General features: G+C 38.2%; 1 protein-coding gene across 1 annotated transcript in view; it reads right to left on the reverse strand.

The window, feature by feature from the left end:
• Positions 1-23,988, reverse strand: part of LOC129280166 (uncharacterized) — a 95,947-nt gene that overhangs the window by 20,991 nt on the left and 50,968 nt on the right. Inside the window, exons 39-64 of the mRNA XM_064112056.1 lie at positions 23,182-23,326; positions 21,064-21,234; positions 20,200-20,376; positions 19,114-19,433; positions 18,580-18,724; positions 17,886-18,056; positions 16,790-16,966; positions 15,531-15,686; positions 15,007-15,173; positions 13,619-13,766; positions 12,953-13,129; positions 12,012-12,200; positions 11,456-11,578; positions 10,446-10,693; positions 9,914-10,067; positions 9,290-9,495; positions 8,766-8,940; positions 7,442-7,815; positions 6,921-7,089; positions 5,983-6,090; positions 5,249-5,527; positions 4,763-5,077; positions 3,526-3,849; positions 2,126-2,280; positions 1,272-1,506; positions 180-349 (exon numbers count right to left, since the gene is read on the reverse strand). Of these exons, the coding sequence (XP_063968126.1) occupies positions 180-349; positions 1,272-1,506; positions 2,126-2,280; positions 3,526-3,849; positions 4,763-5,077; positions 5,249-5,527; positions 5,983-6,090; positions 6,921-7,089; positions 7,442-7,815; positions 8,766-8,940; positions 9,290-9,495; positions 9,914-10,067; positions 10,446-10,693; positions 11,456-11,578; positions 12,012-12,200; positions 12,953-13,129; positions 13,619-13,766; positions 15,007-15,173; positions 15,531-15,686; positions 16,790-16,966; positions 17,886-18,056; positions 18,580-18,724; positions 19,114-19,433; positions 20,200-20,376; positions 21,064-21,234; positions 23,182-23,326 (5,178 nt within the window). The remainder of the gene's footprint in view (positions 1-179; positions 350-1,271; positions 1,507-2,125; positions 2,281-3,525; positions 3,850-4,762; positions 5,078-5,248; positions 5,528-5,982; positions 6,091-6,920; positions 7,090-7,441; positions 7,816-8,765; positions 8,941-9,289; positions 9,496-9,913; positions 10,068-10,445; positions 10,694-11,455; positions 11,579-12,011; positions 12,201-12,952; positions 13,130-13,618; positions 13,767-15,006; positions 15,174-15,530; positions 15,687-16,789; positions 16,967-17,885; positions 18,057-18,579; positions 18,725-19,113; positions 19,434-20,199; positions 20,377-21,063; positions 21,235-23,181; positions 23,327-23,988) is intronic.

Below are 23,988 nucleotides of genomic sequence, written 5' to 3' on the forward strand. Positions count from 1 at the left end.
TTGGGATTAGACGGATTGGAAATAAACCAATAGAACTTGTCATTAATAGTAGTCAAGAGGGAATGTTCCTTCGATCTGGAATAAATACATGGTCATGTGAGAGATTTTAGCCAATAATTTGACGAGGAACTATCCAACAGGCCTGGGAAAGCAGAAGAGAGACTACATGTGCAACCTACCTGGAACCATTGCTGCCTTTCCTTGTTACTTGCTACCCATGCTCCGTATGGGTCATGGAGGCGTCCATCCCATTTGAATGAATCCAGACTGGAAAGCATCTTGGTAGAGCTAACATCTATTTGGTCGTTGCGGATGGTCTTATCCGCCATGCCAAACGCTAGCACACAATCTGATTGAAGAGAGGGAGAAACAAGATTAATAGCATTGAAAACTGTTCTTTTAATCCAGAGAGGTACATACATGTAGCTTTCAGAAGATCAAAAATTAATATTTTTTTGCCTGGGGGGGGGGGAAACAAGCAATCCTTTTCTAATCATTTTCATATTTGAAAATATACAACCTGGATATAATCTGAGTTTGAATTAATCATGAATAAATACACAAACAGAAAAGTTGCAAATTTGCATTTTTAAACAGTGATTTTTTTTTTACATTCCAATTTAGAGTGTGTACTGATTAAAAGTTAAACAGCTTTTTATTCAGGAATTGCACCACTACAGTACATGTAATGTAGTGGGAATAGTATTCATTTCAAGTGGATTTCATTAAAAAAAGAAATTGACCATAGACAAGATTCTTTCTGGAACTATGTTATCAGGATACAAGGTGTATTTAAATAGGTGTCTTTCTATCATTTCATCTAGTGCTTATTACAACCTGAGGGCCATTTCATAAAGCTGTTAGTACGTTAACATCGATTTTAAGAACGACTGGTGAACCTTTCTTCCATGATAAATAATCACCAATGAACATTTAATGGTGAATATCATTTACCACAAGAAAGGATCATCTGTTGTTCTTAAAGTCCCTCTTAGCTTTATGAAACACCCACCTGGGGTCCATTTCATGAAGAGTTACAACTGTTGTAACTTTGCCATTATGGCAACTAATCAAGGTTACCATGGTAGTTGCCATAATGGCAAAGTTACAACAGGGCCCCATCTTACAAAGAGTTATGATTGATCGGATCAATCATAACTCGTTGTAAGACGGGACCCTGTTGTAACTCTTTATGAAACACCCACCAGGTGGTTCCTGCACAAATGGTAGAGGAGTTCCAGAATTTAGCAGAAAGTGAGTTAAAACCATACCTTGTTGGCAGATATAAGCATTCCTATCAGAACACCTCGCATCCTCCCACTTAAAGTCATGATCAGCACTAAGATGGATGCACCTCTCTTTGCCGTCGGAGACGTAGCTTGCGCTGAAATCGGTAAAGACGTGCCCGATACCGTCCTTCCATCGGCAGGTGTTGTTCTTCGTCTTGACGCAACCGACCCAGAAATGAGTGTCTGAGTAGTCTGTCATCAGCCCTTTCAGGAAACTCTGAAATGAGGTTTAAATACAGAAAACAATTATAATCTGTTATTATAATAATTAAAGAGTGAGTGAACTGACCGACACTGCGAGCAGTCTCTCATTAATTGTGTATTATAAATAGCTAACTACAGTCTGAAAACATACCTTTTGAGATACATGTAAAACAGATAACAAATTATCCTATAATTCTATTTCTGTATGAACCAGGATAGCTGTACTATATCAGGGGTGATAGTATACAGTGCTTAGAAACATTGTATTGAACACTATACAATTGCGGCATATTGATATCATAAATAATCAAAATAATATAGATAATAACAATCACTCAACACACATCAACATCGTAAGTGCAATTACTACTCAGGGCATTAGATCCAATTAGGGGTCTTGCAAGATAATACAGGCAATCAATTTTAAATTTCTATTTGTAATTCATAATTGACCTAATAAATCATAATTGATGATGATGATGATGATGATGATAATGATGATTATTATTATTATCATTATTAATTATTATTATTATCATTGTTTTTGTTGTTGCTGTTTTTATATTTATTATAATTATCATCATTATTATTGTCATCATTATGATAAATAGAATAGCAATCACTCAACATACCTGTGTGTGATCCCCGGGTACACCAGCGAGATGTCCATGTAGATTATTACAGTTCTCCTCGGCCTCGTGGAAGGTGCTGTTCTTGTTAGGGTATCCCTTGATGCAGCGTGAGTCATGCTTGGTCCAGCCTTCCTCACAGTCTCCCTGGTATGTATCTGAAAACAAGATGACACAATCATAAGCCTCTTTCCACGAGCAAGTCCTGACTGCCGCCACCCAGGCGGGCCAGTCCTTGCAGAACGATCTGCCCACAACGGCAGCTGAGGTTAATTCTTATTATAGGTCCCTTAACCCTAACTAGGCCGGGCTTTTTTGGCTGTTCTGTGGCCAGGGGGGGGGGGGGTTGATTCAACTCCCCCCCCCTGAGATCTCGGCACCCGATCACGCGAGCGCTGCAAAAATTTGCACGCTGGTAGTGTGCGATGTAATCTACAAGGCTGTATGGTAAAATTTTCCATAATAATGAGATTTTATTTTATATGAATTAATTATGCTAATTTATGCATAAATCGTACTTTTTGCTCTAATTCACTAAATAAAGCTCCTAGAATGCTAATTTTTGGTAAAAATATTCTTTGTAGCATTCTTAACAATGGCAATTGAAAAAAACTTCGGTTTGGAAATCAACTTCTTATGTATTTTATTGTTTTATGAATTTCTTATGTATTTCTTTGTTTTTCAACCTTTTGTTTTTCTTTGTTTTTTCACCAGATTTATTGCACAACCTTTTTGAAGCATAATTATGCTAAAATTAATTGTTTTCAGCTGTTTAAAGCAAAAATAATCATATCTTTATGAATAAGATGAGAAAACTCAATTTGCATTGACTTTGTACACAAAATCACGTTTTGGAACAATTTTTGGTCTGACATGCACTTTTTCACAATTTCAGAACCGCGTACCCGGGCGTCGCAAATTTGGTCTCAAAAGATGTGCGAGACTTGAAAGTATAAACTCTGTGAGTGGCGCGGTAAAATGTTGAGGGGGGGTTGATTCAACCCCCCCGGTCAGTTTAGGGTTAACCTGTTGGCTAATGGACCCAGAGGTTTCTGTACAAAAGCCTTTGTGAATTAAAGAATCTAGTAGCCAGTTGGTTAAAAGTGATGTAAAGTCATCATCATTCAAGCATTCAAGACTTTTTTCTTTGCAATGAGGCAACATACAAAATAATAAGGCAAATAAAAAATAAAACAATAATATCAATAAAGACATATATATAGTAAGCAAATCAATGCCATCCATAGGAGGCTAAAATCAGTACAGCATCAAAGCCCTTCATCAATCCTAGTTGTTTTTCAACAGCGCAGATCTTTGGAGACATTTCTAAGACACATCTTTCTCAACAGAAAATATTTGATAATACATTGAAATATTTCTGACCAAAAAAAAATTATACTCACATTCATCATCAATGACGGGAGCAGCCGAAACACACGTGTAATTCACATCCAAGTACTTAGCCACTCCCTCACATGGATCCGAACTAAATGCCTCCACCTCGATGGCAAACTTGCAAGAATGCTGGCCCTCGCAGTAAGTCCGAACATCCCTGATACTCTCGTCCAATGTGCAGTTTGTCGGAGCGTACCTGTCCGGGCCAGAGCAGACGGAGTTGTCGAGGGTGCGTCCGTACATCGCATCCATGATGTGGACGACCTCGTCGGCGGCAGGGCAGGAGATCTCTAGGAAGTTGCCCTCACAGGCTCGTGCATACTTCATGTAATCTATCATATCATGGGACAAGTTTGGATGAGAGAGTGAGGCAATAATCTAGAATGGAAAACAATGTCACTTTCAATAGTTGATATTCAATCTGTTTATTGGAGGCAATCTTATAAATGCACTGGCCTGTATTCTGAAATCTGGTTTAACTTAGGCCATAGTAAAACTCTGTGCATATTGAGGGCAGCCACAAATTTCAAAATTGCAATTACACTGTATATTTCCTATCTTTACTTGGCTCTTTCCTCATGTTTTAATGATGAAGAGAACTGTTTCACTAATAATTGTCTTTCAATTATGAATGAATTGGGTGATAAATGCACTGACAAATTCAGCTTGTACTGTTAGAACCTATAAAACCACAAGTTTAGGTGAGAGAGGGTGCACCAAGTTGTATAGACGTACGAATATCACATCGAGATGAACTTGGAATTATCAAAACAAAAAATTAATATTCCTCTCTTTACTAACCAAGCTAAGAATCCTGTTTCATTTAATAGGAAAGAACATGCGTCGCAACTCGTCACGATGAGATCTAAAGATCCGGGTCTGATTCCAGACGGGGAGCGACGAGAGTCAACGCAACCCGACAACCCCCCTTTTCCCCATTCATTTTGGGTGACATCCTTTCACATTGCATCCTTTTATCTTGCAGACCCGCTAATTGGAGCGTCTCGCTTCATCGCAAATAACAATGACGGATCGATATAACTGCTGACAACATCCAGGTTGCGTGAAGCGAATGTTCTTGCGATCTAAACCTCGCACATGTCTTTGAAATAGTGTTATCACTTCTACTGCTAATCACGCATTATATATATTATATTATTTATGCGACATCAAACTAAAAAGAGGCGTGGTACAGACTGTTGACAAGTTGCCTATCCCACTGGGTCCCTGATCTATTTTACTTACCAACACAAGTATACGTCAGATTAAGGTGAAGATGCATGTTGGAGGTAGAGCATGGGTAACCGAGGGTACTGGTATCCGCCAACAACGAGCAGTGCGTCACGTTACTACACTCCTCGATAAAGTCCTCAATGGCGGAGTAAGAGGACGTGTCGACGGACGAACACGGCATGTCTGATGCGCTGAACGTCGACTCCTGAGGGCACACTTCCCAGTCCATGGTCCGTCCCCAATCGCTAGCCGTGATGTTGACCTTTTGGTTGTCATGGCAATGGAGGGAGACGGTGTTCTCCCCGCAGGCAAAGAGGTCCGTTGAATCTGTGAAAGTTGGGATAGGGCAGAAAATTCACGAGATTGAAAGTACATGGATAGGTCAAAGGAGAATATTGTAAGACTCCACTTATCATTTATAATACTTTGTACATGTAAATACACACATTTTATGCTTAAGATAAATCATAAAGTATTTGTATAATCATGATTGCGTACCTCGTTCGAATTCGCAGACAAACCCGATCTTATCGTCACAATCCACCGACACCCACAGCCCATCCTCTGATTTGGACAGCGCGACGCACTTCTTGTATCTCTCGTACAACGGCTCCTCCCTGGCCCATGATGTGTAAACAATAAACGTGTCGTCGATCCACCTGAACGTCTTTCCGTATCTTCTGAACCCAATGTTGTAATCGCTCAAGTCAAAGGCCCGTACAAACTTGCGCAAGAATTTCTGTTCATCGATGCTGGTGATTGTAGCCAGGTGGGCACCTGAGAAGGGAAATGCCAAAAAAAGGACTTTTTATCAGTTTCTTTACTTCCCATTATCTATTTTAATTTTACTTTCTTTTGTTAACCAAGGGTAACCCCATCAATGAATTCATTAAACACTGTTTTGCTAGGGAGCCCTGCACAAGAATGAACATAAATATAAAAGTTACAAACAATGATTACAAATTGAACAGCTGAAACAACTTGAACCAAATCAATCATATTCATCATGAAAACAGATCTGCAAGATGTATTACCATGAACAAATCTACACACATAATGTATATTGTACATATTATTATTATCATAATGTATTCCCTTATTCTCATTCATTTTTCAAAGAAATCTTGAGTAGTAATTTATACAAACATTGAGAGCAATTAGTATTTCTTGGCAAATGCTACAATCAATGTCAATATCAATATTATGATGATGTCATAGTCTTGCATACATACCTTGGTTTGTACAAGTAGTCTTTGCAGCCTGGCGTGACTTGGCCTCGGTATAAACCTTGTAACACGAGGTCTGGAAGAAAGACCATCCTTCGGGGCACACAGTGTCAACTAACGAATACAAAATAACATTTCAGGATTGTGAATTTAAAGTAACAAATCTTGATTCAATTGAAAAATTTAATTTGTGAAATAGTAATTGGTTTAGTATAAAGTTGATCAAATTCCATTAAAGCAGGTGTCCCAGAAAAGAGGATATTAAGTACTTTGTCATAAAAAGTTTGAATTAGATATTTATTGCTTACCTATCAAATTCAATGATCTTAGAATTATTTTCTTCTATGATAAAACATTTTAAACATTTATAATTTGCAATGGATTCACGTTAAGACATTTTATAAGAGTTACAATATAATGGAGGAGACAACTCTCAAATCGCAGCTTGTAGCGAGTGCACCATAGAATATAAAGACAATAGAGACATGATACTGAAAATGACTGGGTACAGTACAAAGTACAGTACATAACAACAAAACACAACAAAAACCAGGGCAACTTATACGTAATATGTCCAATAAAACAGTTAATTAATTAATCGTCAAGCAATTAACCCATACTGAAACAATATAGGAAATTCCCACAATCTCGGGACCGGACATATGAAGATTTTTCTCAAGCCTAGTCTTAGAGCAATATACAGATGTTGCATTTCTGATATCATTAGAAAATGCCTTAATAACTATGCAAGCACAATTGAACATTCATGTAAAGTGGAATCTAGCAGGGATATACTGTACTCCTCGATACATACAGGAACATACCAGCTCCATTGCTAAAGTCAGGGAAACTACAGATTCTGCTGCAGTGGAGTGCTTAGAAACTTCAGATAAAACCAGTGCTACATAAATGAGCTAGTTTCCATATTATTGAAGTGAACTTACCTCTAGCAGTACACCCATACAGCTCCATTCTAAGACCCACAGAACCGGTGGTGTTGAATTCTGATTTGATGCGCAGGTAACGGAGATCAAGGGGTCGAGTGTCATCATTGAGGTCATCGGTCAACTCATGAAGGACAACCATGTCTCCATTGGTAGGGCCGTCTAGAATCTGTAAGGGGATAAGATGAATGAATGTATCAATCAATCAATCAATCAATCTATGTATCAATGAAAGAATGAAGCTGTGAGTGATGAATAAATCATGCATGGATAAATTAAGGATGGATGGATGGATGGATGGATGGATGGATGGATGGATGGATGGATGGATCAATTGATGAATGAAAGAATGAAGGGATGAATGAAAGAATGAAAGGAAACAGAATGAATGAATGGATGGATGAGTGAGTGAATCATCTATTTGGCCCATGTCATTACAGAAAAATACCAAGCAACCTTGGTTTTCAGAGTGCACATTACAAAGCAATCTAATCAGAGCTATAATCCCAATTCCTCCTTACCGTCACATCCTCGCTTCCCTTCTTCCTCATGGGCTTCCAGTCCGCTGCGTCCTCACTGAACCAGAGACTGAAGCGATCGAAGGTCGCGTTGGTCCCGTTCTCCAGAAGCACACCCTGCAGAGCAAGACCAGACAGCGTGATCCTGTAACCAAAGTCAAGCTGGAAGAACTGATCGATGGAGGAGTAGTTGGCATCGGTGTCCTGGTCAGCAGAGACCCATCCCTGGAGGCCTGATCCTGGGAGAGCGGGGTTGTGGAGACGGGCGTACTCCGGGAGGAAGCTGGCGTTGGTCGACGAGGGGTAGACGGAGCTGGCGGAGAACGCTTCGGTTTGGTTGAAGGTGTGGTCGGCAAAGCCAAATGGTGAGAAGCAAACTGTGAGGGAACAAAAGCAGACAGGTCATTTCTTTGTGGGTGTTACAGGGCTTAAATTAATCAAAGGCATCGGAGGAATGCCTGGGGATGCCCTGTTGACTGGTCTTGGTGTCCTTCTCGTTGGCCTTGGGAGGTTTAGGGCTGCCAACATTGGATGACTAGTGAGATTGAGGCTACCCATAGGCCAATGATATAATTTAAGGGTCAAAATGATTGAGATCAATAGAAATGCATGCAAATAAAACAAACTTTAAGACTAAGGAAGGACCAAAATGAGTGAGTCTTACTCTCTCTAAGAGTGAGAGCTGGCAGCCCTGCCAATTGTTTCCTTTTTCTACTGCTACCAAAAAACGTTCCCTATAAAATAATCAAGGCTTGCTTTAATCAATATCTGTGATTACTGTAATTCCATGACAATTCCCAACAGGACTCAAGGGTTGTCTCTGGGGAATTATCTACCCAGTCCCCTGCTTCCTCATTGAACTAGAGGCTGAAGCGGTCAAAGGTTGCACCAGTCCTTCTCTCCAGCAGAGGTCCTCAAAGAAAAATGTTCATGGAAGGTTGCCAAATGTCAAACCCAAATAGGTGCTTGCAGAGTAACTTGACCGTCATGAATATCACAATCAGCGTGTTTCTACAGAGAATCGTTAAAAATGGTTTATCTGTACTGGAATCGAAAGACCGTATCACCCTTAAACCAACCTGTTTCTACAGAGCGAATAATCTCATTAACTTACACTCCGCGTCGCAAATAAACGGATTAACACGGCAATAACCTCCTTCCAGAGGTGATTATGAGAAACCGTATTTTGCGCAATGTGGATTATCAATCAACCGCATCACGTCTGTTTCTACAGGGAAGTTTTCCAGAATTCTGGATACTTACGCGGTAATACCGTCTAAGGATTCTCCATTGAAACACGCTGAATAGCGATATCATGCTACCTTACCTGTTGAGGCAGGAGCACTGTCCTGGTCAACTATAGCCGAACAAGTGTAAATCTCTACATCGTCCCTCATACTATTCTCAATGGCCAGTGGCACTACCTTCAGATACCGTGCATGGAAGGGATTCCTGAAAACATTGGTGGCGGTGTTGGTGCTGTCAGAGTTCCCAATGAAGTCCTGTCACAACAGAGAGAGCCAAAATGAATAATTTACCGTCAAATAATGACTTCAAATTTTCCTCAATCATATAGAAGACTGAAATTTGAAAATGTCATTAAATCTATGGTTTTGAAAGTGTTCAAAACTTGTACAAACAAAAAAATCACGTTGGATTTCAAATTCAAATTCAGATTTGAAAATTTGAAAAGTTAAAACTGTAATTTCTGAAATTGAGATTTGAATATGAGAGAAGATTTCAAAATGGACATATTAAAAGCTAACAGATCTAAAAAGCTTAAAATTGAAAATAAAAAATTGAAAACTGGAAATTGAAAATCAAATATTGAGAATGAAAAATTAAAGTCACCTTTCTTTTGCCATCCTCCACATAAAGCACCCAATCAAAGTTATTGTGGCTGAAGTAGACGTAGTACTCTTTTATCCAGTCGTTACCCGTTGCATCCGTGTTAATCTGAGTGACCCTTTGAAGTGACCCAAGGTCAACACTGACGTACTCCGGGTCAGCTGATGTGACCTGCGATGTGGTGGCAACAGCCTTTGCATCATTGCAAGCTGAGAAGAAAAAGCAGTAATTAAAAATGATAAAATTTAAAATCTGAAAAAAAAACACTGAAAGTAATATTGCTTTTACACTGCTCATTTCCATTAAATAAATTTTAATTAAATTCATAGCAAACACTAATTCTGTAAAAAAAATTACTTTGGTAATGGATCATGATTAATGATTGAATCATCAAATCTATGCCCGGACTTTAAATCATTAATAGCAATTTAGTTTTAATAAACATTAACCTTGCTTTCAAAAGAAATAAAGTTTATTATATCTTGTTAAATGTAAATTTAATTGATTTACATAATCATGTAAATTTCTTTATCAGAAACATTAGTATATTGTGCTAAGCACCAATGAACTTCAAATTTTCTGTTCAGGGATAATAAAGTTTTTGATTCAATTCGATTGATTTCTTACTTGGGACGTTAAAACAGCCGTACACTTCAGCTCTCAAGCATGGTCCACCACCTTCCCATGCTACAGGAATGATACGAAGACCCGCCACACCGGTCTGAACATTAGGTAATGTTGAACGAACGATCGTTGACTTGTCAATGTTACCGTAGAATGTCTGTCATGAAAAACATTTTGAAAGGTTAGATATCTTAGATTGAAGACAGTTAGTGGTATATTTTGGTTTACTTTTGGAAAAAAACCAGAAAGGTCTTAATATACAAAGGGTGAACATTACAATGGTGTGAATGTTAGTAAACATAATGGTTTTTTTTTTTTTTTTTGTATTGCAAAGCTTTGCAAGTCTATTTTTACAATAAGTAAGATGTTTTGCTTTGTGAGAATAGATTGATCTTAGGCATTAAAAATATCTTTGCAAACTGTTTTGCAATATTTTACAAACTCTGACAATCCTTGACAAAGCTAAGAAATTACATGTATGTTACTACTGTATGATCATTATTACTGAAACCTTATTCATTGATCTTGAACTAACCTCCCACTCTCCATCTACTTCATACTTGTACCAATCAACTCCATTCGGGCTCACAGTCAAATTATAGTACGTCACCCATCGTTCAATAGTTCCCCCACCCTGAATGCCGATCATAGACAGATCAATAGGAGTAGGGAAGTCTATCTGTAGCCAGTAGTCGCTGTAGTTGTAGGAGCTATTCGTGATGCCGTACGTCAGCTCGTAGTCGGTGGCGTTGAAGTCTGGAATGCCTTCCCAACAGAGAGCGCCTGTCCAAGAGAGGTTTAAATGATTCCAAATCATAGAAAAAATATCAAGTTTTGGTCATTTGGTAATAAAGAATAATTCTATATACTGCAAAATGGCTGAATGGGCAGAGCAAATACACCTCATTTTTCCTGGAATTTAAGTAGAATTGTGACGAGGAAACGAGATCCCTGTTTCAATATGTTTTGGATAATGTAAATAAAAATAAAAATGTAATGACTTTAGAACAAAAGTGTCAAACCAGAATATTCTTCAGAGTTTGAATGAGAAGAGACTATATGAAATACTACATACATTTTAGAAATGAAGAGAAAGGAATAATTAATGTAAATCACAAATATATACATGTACACCTGTATGTAGCAAAAGCAATCAAACAAAAAAGGGGGAAATCCTCAAGGAATAATAAAATATAGCATGAAATCTAAGAATGCACAGCTCTAATAGGAATATGATATATTGTCTTTTAGAGATAAAAAAATACATAAGGAAAGAAAGGGAAGACAGGAGCAATTTATCACTCCATTCAAAGGACTATAACTTTATACATGTATGTGTCAAAAGAGGGGAGGGGCTTCAATAGAAGAGTAAATGCCCTTTCAATGGATAATGCAATGAGCAAGGGGTCTTGATCTGTCTGTGCATAAATTATATTTTGTTAGGCATACTTGAATCCCAAGAGTTAAAAATAATAATCATAACAAAACAGCACTCAAACCAGTCGGTCTTTAAGAGACAATGAAGAAAATCTTTGTCATATTCACCTGAGCCAGTGTTTTCAAGTCGAGCATGAATGGCAAGGTTGGAATTGTTGTATCTCTCGTTGGAAGCACTGATCTGAGCATCGGATATTCTACCGTCATACATTCCAATGGGCTCATAGCAATCTGAAAATCAATTAAAATATAATTTAAAAAAAATAGTGATTAAATAATTAAAACAAAGAGCGTCTGAGCAGTAAAGAAATTTATTTTGTATATATGTTTTTTGTTCAGTGACAATTAGTGTATGTCTTTAGAAGTGTAACAAACACAATAAGAAGAAATGATATTGAAATTCATCAAATAATTATGGAATGAATGGATGGATGGATGGATGGATGAATGAATGATGATGAAAAATGAATGGATGGATGGATGGGTGGGTGGATGAATGAATGGACGAATGAACAAATGAATGAATGAATGAATGAAAAAACAAATGAATCAATGCATCAATGAATTGATAGATAACTTGAGGAATGAATGAGCAAATGAATAAATAAATCAATGAATAAATGAATGAATAAATCAATGAATATAGAAATTCATCCATACATACCCCCACAAGACCCAGCTGCATCGCAGGCCTGAAACTCCTCAGTATACCCGGGGTTTGCACACCCCGCCCCTCCATACTGGGGCTCGGGGTTAGAGCAAGTCCTAGTCCTATGCTTGATGCCGTCAGTACCGCAGCTGATGGAACAATCTATGCTAGACCAGCTGACCCAGTCGGTCCATTGCCCATCAACTTTTATTCGAAGTGAAAGAGGGAACAAGGAAAAAACATATTTGAAAAATTGAAATTATACGGATTCTGACATCATCTAAGTTGAACAAGTACCAATCAGATATGCATGTACATTATTATGCTTGCAAAATTAGGGTTAGTAATTTTTAAGCAGAATTATTATACTTTAAAACCAAGTTGATAGGCTGGTGTGTCTTTGTCATGACTGCAGTTATGCTCATCATACTACAAAGTTAACACTTTGAAAGTATAAGAACAGTCTATATCAACTACATGTATGTACACTTGCCATTAAACTTACCTACTTCTTACAGTATGTACAATATTACAATTAACTCACTCCCTACTCATTTCTGTAATTCCCAGTGGTTTTGTACATGAACCAATCGATTAAACAGGCTATAGGTTTACACCTTCTTTTTCAGCCAATAACATTATTCATCAAGGACTTAAGCTTGACTTAAAGAAAAGTCTTACCAAATGTGAATTTTACGCACCAAATCTAGATATACATGTATCAGCATTGTGAAAAGTATTGTGATATATTTAAAAAAATCTAGATTATACGTATATAGAGACTTGTTCCGAGACTGTCAAAACAGCCCAAACCTCTGAAGTTGAAAAAAGAGCCTAAAATAGATGCTATTGGGTTTTAAAAAAAGTAATTTAGACTTGAGGGCAGAAAATTGCCCTGAAGATAACATACTCATTTTGTTTCCATAACTAATTTGGAAAATCTAACGATGACTCACTTGGACAAGGCTGTGTGTTGCATGACCTGGTCTCATCTGCATTCTCGTCGGAGGGGCAGTCAGCGCCCCCATAGGCGGGGCTGGGGCTGGTACAGGTGCGGTTCCTGGTTTCCCAAGATCCCCCGCAGGTGACCGGACACGACGTCCAGGATGACCACTCGGTCCATTCGCCATCGCCTGTGAAAGATGATTTAAACAAAATTAAAACACAGTGAATCTGTGTTTAAGACCACCAAAGAGAAACATGATCATGATAATAATGCCTTATAAGATGATAAGCTAAATCCTATTAAAATGATCTCTCCCACTGCGTCGAGTAAGTATTGTTCCAAAGGTACCGAATGAATGTAATTCTTCCCAATATCCTCAATGATGCATATCATTATCTATTAATGCCCTTACCGATATACTTTCTTTGCGTAATGAACAGTTTTCTTTGCACGTCACCAATGAATCAATATATCAATGGTATAGACAGAAATAATGATAATACATGTACCAACATTTATAATTTTTTTTATAAAAAACATGACCTCAACTACAAATGGCAATTGCAATACACTTAATACTTTGTCAATGCACCATTAGACCAACAATTCGAAATGAAATTGACACTGAAAGCGTGAAAGAATGTTATTGTTATTGGTTTTTTACACTGATACTTACGTGGGTTGAATATACCAAACAGGTCTACCCGCATAGCAATGCTACCGTTGTAGTCAAGGGGATAGAATCGGACGTTGGTGATGTTGGCTACCATGGGGTCCAGCTCATTGTACACTGCTGTTGTTTCATCAAAGTTTCCTTGGAAAATCTACAAGTAACAGAATTCAGATCATCAATTTAACCCTTTAGCGCGCTGATGTTGCAATTTTGCACATTCATACAATTAAATTAAAAAATTGTAATAATTAGTTTTCTCCCCTACATGTACATGTATCTTCAAATTAGATAAGCTACATGTAATAAAAGGCAGTTCTTGGATAACGTCTATATAATAATAATAAGTATCAATGGTGCAATATGGATATCTTGAATTAAAGAAAATAACATGGAAACAATTGTCATTATCATCCCCCAAAAATTAATTCAGCATGCAAAGGGTTAATATGGTGAGCTTAATTATCATAAGACTAAATAGAGGTTGAAATGAAAACTGTGCTTTTCAATGTGCAAGTTAAGCTTTCTAAGAGTTCTAACATCCCATAAAATATGGTAAATTGCCGATAGGTTGCTGCTAGGTCTACACCGGGTGAGTGTTTCATAAAGCTGTTCGTAAGTTAAGAGCGACTTTAAGAACGACTGGTGATCCTTTCTTATGGCAAATGGTATATTCATCAGCGATGGTTTTGCACGTAAGGATCACCAGTCGTTCTTAAAGGCGCTCTTAACTTACGAACAGCTTTATGAAACAGCCCCCCGGCTTACCTTTTATTGGTCTCATCCCACATGGTCTAATCCAAGATTGTCTACAACCAATGTATCTGCAAGCCATTTAGCCTACTTTTTTTTTGTCTATACATGTATTTCCGATAAGGCCATAACCATTCATTTAATATCCATGTTTCTAACACAACCCATCCTGCATCATTAGATGAACTCTTCATGAAACAAATTTCAGTCTGGCATAGTAATTAAATATTAAGTAGATAAAATGGAAGTTAGACCAACGGGGTATTGTACTAAATGACAAAATGGGTCTCAGATCACATGTACATGTAGTGTAGACCAAATAACAATTACATGTACACCAAACTAAAAGTAGACTGAATGGGCTAAACAATGTGGTATACTATCTAAAAAGTACACCATCTGCTTAATATTTGCAATTGGTTGTTAGGTGTTGCTAATACCTCAGTCATATTTACTCTACAGCGGCCGTACGGCGAGTCAAAAACAGCCATATTATTCATTTTTATTCAATCCACCTACATATGTTGCTGGTACAAAACATGTTAAAACGCCTGATTTCGACTCGCCGTACGGCTGCCGTATGGTAAATGTGACTGAGGCATTAGGGTCAAATCTTTGACCACAAGCATGCAAAACCTTACCTTGGGGGAGCCATTCTCCTTGTATTTCTTCCAGTTAGTATCGTTAGCCCTGTAAGAAATGTAGTAGGTTTCAACCCAGCTCTTGGAGCTGTCCGAGCTGAGTCGGCCCTCTGTCCCCAATCGCTTCAGATTGAAATCGTCTGGAAACATGATCTCCAAATAAGGTTCTGATAAGAAAAGAGAATCAGGGATTTATGAAACACTATGTATCCCATAATCTAAATGTTCATGTAATTGTCATCAATCTTCATCATCATCATTTCATTATCAATTACCAACACCATCGTTCATTATCATCATCACCATCACCACCATCATCATCATCACCGTCGTCATCATCTTCCTCATCATCATCATCAGCATCTACATGTACAATTTCATCATCCATAACCACTGTCGACTCATCATTGTCATCATTATGATGATGATGATGAAGATGATGATGACGATGATGATCATCGTCACCATTATCATCATCATCATCAACATCATCATCCTCATCATCATTGTAATTTTTAACTTACTGCTATCATCATCACTGGGTGTCCATGCTGCATCGGTGTCCGATGCACCAAGCCTAGCATTGGCAGGTCCTAAAGCTGAACTGCTTTTAGACGACGCAGTTAGCCAGACGTCCGAGTTACTGGTGTCCGAGACCCCCAATGAGTAGTCAGTATTACCTGAACAGTGAATTCAACGTAGGATGAAGAAAATTCACTAAAATGCAACTTCACAAACATATTCCCCATCAAACCTTAGGTTCAGAACACAATTTTCAATGTAAACCTAGTTTAAGCACATAATCAAAAGTCAGCACCATGATTTTTTTATGCAGGCATCCTGCAAGTAATTGTTCATTGCTTAACCTCACACTTCATTATATGAACAACTCGAGACGTGGAAGAGCCGCAATGATAGACTATGTAGCGTATTTATAGTGAGATTACAGGATAACATAAAAGGTTAGGCAATCATGTTCCTGACTTCTTCTGGATCAAACAAAAGTCAAATAGTATTTTCTGTAGGATGTGAAAGTCATTGTATATGTAACTTGTCCAGTACTCTGTGCATCTCACCGGCGACTGACTGGAATACTCCCCAGGGAGTGGAGGATGTGCAAACATTGTGTGCGGGAATGACTCATTGAATCCGATGACCGGGGAAATAATATATCTGTAAAGTGCTTAGACACGTCATCCGGACGTATTAAGCGCTACAGAAAAGCGGATTATTATTATTAAATCTTTAAGAATTAAAACTGTCTATGCTTGTGAGAATAATTTAAGATGAATTATACCTTTCTCTCTTACATCCATCACTGTATGTGATTACTTTTATTGTTAAAGTGTTGTAGTTGTGAGGTGGGTGTATGTTTTGTTATTAAGTTTTTACAGGATTGCATTAATCAGGTATGACTATTTATGCCTGGGAACAACTATCAAAGTCGTCATCCATAACACATAACCAGGGTCCCGTAACACAAAGGTTAGCGATTAATCGTATGCTTGATTTTTACGATTGATTGTACACTGTAGTCAATGGAATCAATCGTAGAAAAATGTTCTACGATCATTGCTAAAGCTTTGTGTTATGGGCCCCTGGGTTCAAACCTCAAATTTCTGCACCAATCGTAACTTCACCCATGTAGCTTAGATTACAGTTGCAAGAAACAATGCCCAGTTTGCGGTGTCGTGGAAAACTGACTGCACTATGCATATCAATTTCAGATTACTTCTAGGGTTTTGCATAAAACTAACTACCGGTAAGTGATACATGTACTTACTGTTACAGGCAGTGCCAGCATTACAGGAGACCCACTGTTGCCGCAAGCCATCACATCCTGCTCCTCCGTACCGAGGTTTAGGGTTGGTACAATCACGCTCCTGCAAGACCGCACCATGATTACCACAGCTTACCGAGCAGTTGGTTACATCGTACCAGTCAGATAGACCTCCATCAACTGCAAGAAAGAAAGATGGCAATCAGTGATTAACTACAGATCAAAGGTTCTCACTCGTCATCTTTCAGAGGAAGTTTGATCAAGACAAGTCTTAGCCTCAAGAACAATATGGCCTTGGCCTTGCCTTGACCTAGGAAGAAAGTCCTTGGCCTTTTCCTCGGTCTTAGCCACAGAGGAATGGGGAGCATTTTATCAACATTTTCTTCCGACATGTTTTCAAATCTCACAACTTCCCTTGAGTTTGATTGGGTGAGAAGCACTGTTACTATGGTAACTCACAGATAAAACGGGACTTGTTGGATAAAATGATTGATAAGTTCTTTCACGAAACACTCCCTGAAGTCCTTGACCTCAGGAACTCAGTCTTTGCCTTGTCCTTGGTCACAAAGGTCTAAAATCCTTGGTCTTGTCCTTGCATTTTATTCCTTGACCTACATGTAAGCCATATATATCTAATGCCCTTGGCCTTGGGAGCTTGGCCTTGAACTCAGAAAGTCAGTCCTTTACATATCGTTGGCCTAGGACAGTCTGGTCTAGGCCCAGTTCATGGAAAACTTCAGCATGTTGCTTATTAGGGATTTACTCTGTTCTTTTTCAATTCAAACAAAATTTCAATTTCACTTCATTATCAACCCTGAAAAAAAGTTCATACAAATATGATTGAATACATACATGTAGTCAAACAAAAGAAAATTGGTTTCTAACACCCTAAAAGCCGATACTGGTGTCAGGGCCTGCAAAATTATTCCAAACGTCTGTTTACTCAAATTACTGTTTTGGATCTACATTGTGCGGTGAATGTATTTAATTTTCAACCCACTAAATAATACAAATCAAAAGATGAATACAATCATAGATGCTACAATGTAGAAGCCTTTCCATACTAATCTCAAGTTATATCCCTAACACAAGTACTCACTTGGACAGTTGTTGTTGTTGCAGCTCTGCACTTCCCAGCTGTCCCCTGAGCATTCTGATCCATTGTACTTGGGGGCGGGGTTGTTGCAGGTGTGGTTCCGGTACTGCACCCCACCCCCGCAGGTGACGCTGCAGTTGTCCCAGCTGCTCCACTCGCCCCAGTCACCATCAACTGATGTATCAAAGAAGAAGAATAGAAATGAAAATAAGAATATGCAACATTTATATAATGTTGTCATGGAATCAGAGCAATAATAAGATTAAACATATTTGAAGATTTCTTCTCAATGGTCAGTAATGAACAATGATCATGTACTGTATATACCATTTCACTAATGAAGTGAAAATTTAGGTAAACGTCTTTTCATTATAAATCAAAACCACAAAGCTTTTCATTCGGCCAATTCTCAAGTAAGTTTGATATGAAAGAATCTTCGTATAATTCAAGCCAGTTTTCAAATAATCATTTGAAATACGGAGAATTTCTGTAAAATTGTGACTGCTACCCCAAAACCAGGGGGTATTCGCAGTATACATGTACATGTAAAGCCAAAATCATAATTTGGTCTTTAAATTATCATGACTTAAGAAGTTTATTAATTCAAGTACATGTAAGATTGGAGATAACTGTAGGATGGATTTAGACAAAAAATGATTTTTTTTTTTTAAATGAAGCTGCCTAATGACAAACTTACTCGGATTGAAGTAGCCATAGAGTGCCACACGCATACAGATCGAGCCGTTCCATGACTGTGGCTCAAATTTAACGAAAGTGATATCATCGAGTCCGTCAAGATCATAGCGAACAGCATTTGTGTTATCAATATTTCCCTGGAACAACTATTTAAAAAAATGCACAAAATACAAAAATAGTATAATCAAATCTGTCTGATGTAAAAGAAAATTACATTACATGTATTTGGTAATTCAAACATTCCAGCGATTCTTCTTCTCCTTTTGACAACTTGAAGTATCAAAGCAAAGGAAAAGATAATTATGCAGTGAAAATTAATATACAATGTTTTTGATAATAGTAATAATAGCAGCTTTGGTCTTGTGTTGGCCTCAGTTAAAAAATTGAAATAAGGCAACCATATACATGCACTACTTCTGATGTATTTTATCTGACTATAAGGGCCCTGCTTCGATAGTTATTCTGCCAAACCACAAAGTGTGGACACTTTGTCCTAATCAGTCTAAAGTTACATTTTTTTTATTTTGAAACCTACCATTTTCTTCCTGTTAGTATCCTTGTAGCCCATGAACCTGCTAGAAGTGCTCTTCCAATAATATAAATAATACGAGGTCACGTACAGGTCATCCGATGGTCGACCCTGGATCGCCATGCCAACAAGGGTCGCACTGTCAGTCAGATTGACCTCTAACCATTCCGAGGTTGTGGAGTTTGCAGGGATCCAGCAATCGGTATTCTGCGACGCATCGAGACGAGCGACATTACCACAGGTGGAGGAGCTTGAGCAGCTGGATTCCGAGAACTGCGAGTCGGCAATGTCACCATTGACGATCCCTAGTTCGGTCTCTTGAAAACCTGTGTAGGATCACAAGATCATTAAAAAGTCAGAACATTTCATGAATCACATACATGTAGTCAGTTGTTTTCACTGAATATTGTTACAAGCTACCAAAATCCTTACATATGCTTGCATCAGAGCTTACGTATCAACAGCTATCACATAAAAACTTCTTTGAACAAGTACAAGTAGTATAGACATTTTAACCACATTTTTCTCCCTTCCTCCTATCGTAAATTAGTTCTTCATCATCATCATAATTAAATTCACCTTTAGTGATTCATTTATTTATCACCTTAACCATTATAGATGTACAAAATTACAATGACAAATAAAGCACTTGAAAAAATTGCATTTCTCAGTCACGAAGGGGCATTATTGGTTCCACTGTGATACGAAGACCACCAAGGTAGACAAGACCAGTGCTCCTCATGAGCAGAAGGTCTTTATGAACATGACAGAAACTGATGACCAGGCTAATAATACAATAATATACACTGTAGTATAATAATATACACTGTAGTATAACAATATACACTGTTAGTATTATAATATACACTGTAGTATAAGAATATACACTGTATTTTTTAAATGCTTAGAGGCATTGTTCAAACATATAAAAAGCTATAAAAAACAGAATAGTATTATCATTACTATTAAATTGGGAAAATTATCAAGGCAAACATAATTTGTAGTATATCTAGGCAGGTTTGATTGCAAATACATTAAAGCTCCTAATTTTGTGGTAAATACATGTACATGCATTAGTAATATCAATTTTACCTGAGCACGAAGCAGCGCCTGAGCAGGATACCCAGCGATACTCTTCACCATCGCAAGGTTGGCCGCCGTACTGCTTAGGAGGGTTGTTGCAATGTCTCTGTTCTTGTTTGATGCCATCACTTCCGCACGATACGGAACAGTTTACGACGGTCTCCCACGCCGACCAACCTCCATCAACTGTAAGGGAAAAATGTGGTTAATGGTTAATTCCACAGATTCAATTCAATGAACTGGTTCACTACCTATATAATCAAAATTTTACATAGCTACTTTGTAGATTATCATAGATTTATCGATCTTAATACCATTGGGCCTATAACCCACAAGTTTAGCATTCCAGCCTAATGTGGGGTTTCTTTTTAAAAAATAATAACACAATGTCCCACATGCGCTTATCTGTGTTGGTGATCTTCAGTGTGAATGCTTTTCAGCTTGGATTCATGATTTCACTAAGTTCAGTTTATGGAGTTGTACTAGAGCTTGATCTTTAATGATATAGTAACAATTATATCTGGTTTCACAGACTTTCTTATGATATCAGTGTTTATCAAAACGTTCATTTATTTTTGATCCAACTTAGATACTGAATACAATGATCCGCCAGTGGTATGAGCATTGTATTCAGTATCTAACTTTTTTTCTTTTTTTTTGTCAAATTTTTTTGTGGACTAAATCTCCTTAATTTTGGGTTGAAACTTTTTTTTTTTTGGTTGTCAAATTTTTCCTTGGGAAAATGTGCCCCCCCCCCTTTTGGAAAATCCTGGATCCGCTCCTGGCTCATACAATCACCACCCTTGACAATACAGCATTCCATTACATGTATATTCCATTATAGAAACAGAGGATTAAAGCCTTTCAACATACTTGGACAGTTGTTGGTGTTGCATTCTTGAGACTTGGTGTCCGGGTCTTGGCAATCCTGACCCCCAAACTTTGGGCTGGGATTGTCGCACGTCCTATTACGGAATTGCATACCGCCTCCGCAGGTCACGTTGCACTCCGTCCAGTCGCTCCACTTGCCATACCTGCCGTCCACTGCAAAATTACAATGATGGAAACATTACAAGACCAAATCTGAGAAGCTGGAAAAGAAACTCTATAAAGTTTAGCCTTTATGACCATATCAAAAGTCTAAGCTACTTTTAAATGATGGTTTCTAGTAGGAAACATTTAGTATCTCTTATCATTGCTTGCATTCAAGAAGTGAAGAGTTTTATTTGAAGTAATCATAATGCATTATTTATGTAGTATGAACCATGAAAAGCATGATATGATGCTTTTCAATAATTACATGACAAATACTAATGAAATACAAAAATTCAAAATATTATGTAGTACTACCAAAATAAACTTTACCATTAAATGGGTACCCGGTGGGATGCAAAAGCCTATGTAGTACATGTATGCAGAGATGCCAACCTAAAGGGATGGTTGTCAGGAACATTTACCATATTTGTCAGGAACAAATGGGAGTTTCTCAGGAACATCCCGCGAAGTAGCATCGTTTATACAGGGATGCCACTAGGTGTCCTCCAAAAATACTGAAACTCATCGCGGGCCGGGACAGTGTCCAAGCAAAAAAAATTTGGGGGGGTCCACCTTTAATTTTGGGATGGACACATGTCACAGGTAAAAAATTGGACAAGCAAAAAAAAAAAAAAAAAAAAAAAAAAATTAGGAGGGGGGGTCTGCCCCCTCCTCAAATTTAGGGGAGGGGGGGGGGGGACCAAGTGGCTTCTTACCTTGTTGTGATTGATGACTTTGAAGTCAATTAGGTTTGAAAAACTGACGGTAGTTAGTTGTGTGTTTCTCATAGAACGCTAGACCAAAAGCTTCAGTCTCTGTATTTTGGTTGTTCAGCTGAACCGCGTTGGCTCCACTCACCAATACATAGACTGAAGAGTTGTTGGCCCGTACATTAAGACAACGTATCAGCTAACCCAGGGAGATCTGGGCTAGCTAATACGTACGTAACCCAAGGAGCTCCGGGCCGCTTTTCGGGCCGGAGCTCCCCGAGTTCCGTATCAGCATGCAGCAGTAACGTTAGATCTAACATTCGGCGGAAACCCGATTTTCGGATCGTTTTTGGTACATCAAATGTCACATTATGAAAAAATAATTACATCCAAACTTACGAGAAAATATATAAAATTAAGAAACATTGTACCTTAGACCGCAGTTACCGCTAATTCCTTTCAAATGATGATCAAAACTTAGTCATCCTCGATTCCTTCGTTGGTCATCGTAAGTTGCCATCTTGGATGACGTCATCATCTTTACAGTCGTATTTACCAGTCGCTATTATACCGCGATTCGTGCCGCTGATTTGTGCTTGTCTATGTGCGTGCGTTCGGAACTTGTCGCTCGCATTGATTGGCCAGGATATCGATAATTCTAATCAGAAAGCCTTGATAAAAGCATAACTCAATGAACGTACATGTAGTAGGCAGTGCGCGCATTTATGAATTATAGTAGAGAAACTCCCGTTGGTTTACCGTTGGCCACACACACGCTGCATGCACGATACATGTATACACAATACACGCATATACATGCACAATACACAATACACGCATATATACACATGCACAGCAAAGCAACACACAATACACATGTATTGTAGTTGTTTTTTCCGTAACCTTTTTATTGTTGCCGTAACACCGTAATTGGAGGAATAAAATCGGAACAAATACGGCGAATCCGTAACGGTTGGCATCTCTGTGTATGCATAGCAATTTAGTCTTGGAACTCTTGTTGGAATGCTCCCCAGGGAGTGGAGAAGGACATACTATATAATAATATACATGTATCTGTAAAGCGCTTAGAGACGTCGTTCCGATGTGTTAAGCGCTATATAAATGCGGAATATTATTATTATTATTATTATGGTCCCCTGCCTGACATCTCATGCATCGCTGATCTGAGAACTGCATCTCTGAACAAATTTTGTTTTAACTTTAATAAGGGAAAGACGTTACTCACGGGGTAGATATTCTCCATAAAGCTCAACCCTCATGCAGATGGCGTTGTTCCAGGAAGCGGGGAGGAACCTGACGTAGCTGACGTCAGCCGACACGTTCACGTCATGACGGACCACGGAAGTGTTGTTATAGTTTCCCCGGAACACCTAAGATGGAAATGGGAGAAAAGACGGAAACGTCAAGACCTTGTATCCTAAATCAGGCTATCACTAGCTATTAAACAATGCCAGGAACTCTGAACATATCACCGTTGTCAATGCACACGTGCTGTAATACATGCAACCAAGTTGAATGCTTCTTGTGATGTTACTTTCTCATGTTATTCCTGAGAAATTGGATTGACAGTAACCAACATCATGCTTCAGTTTGTGTTTCCCTTTCAAAGGGATTGCAAGCCTCATATAAACACTTAAAAGTATTCATGGGTCCCGTCTTAGAAAGAATTGTGATTGATCCGATCAATCACAACTACATGTATGGACAGCCAGCAACGTCAACATCTAAAATGCAAATTTGCTCAAAGTATTTTCTAGATATGATGTACGATCATATATTCATCATTCTCATGGAAATTCAGTGTGATTTTCTTTGTTTTGTGCAAATTTCCTGTTGAAAAAATTATGGTATGGATGGATTTCCATAGTTGAGATTGATTGGATCAATTGTAACTTTGTCAGACAGGGCCCAGGGATCTCACTTGTACATGTATCGAATCAATCTTTATTCTTTCTGGCGCGTGGTATCAAACATTTCTTTAAAATTCTCACTCACTGTGCATCCTTTCTACAAAGAAGTTGTCGATCCCATT

This window comes from Lytechinus pictus, chromosome 17 (assembly GCF_037042905.1).
Source record: "Lytechinus pictus isolate F3 Inbred chromosome 17, Lp3.0, whole genome shotgun sequence".
Lineage (NCBI taxonomy): Eukaryota > Metazoa > Echinodermata > Echinoidea > Temnopleuroida > Toxopneustidae > Lytechinus > Lytechinus pictus.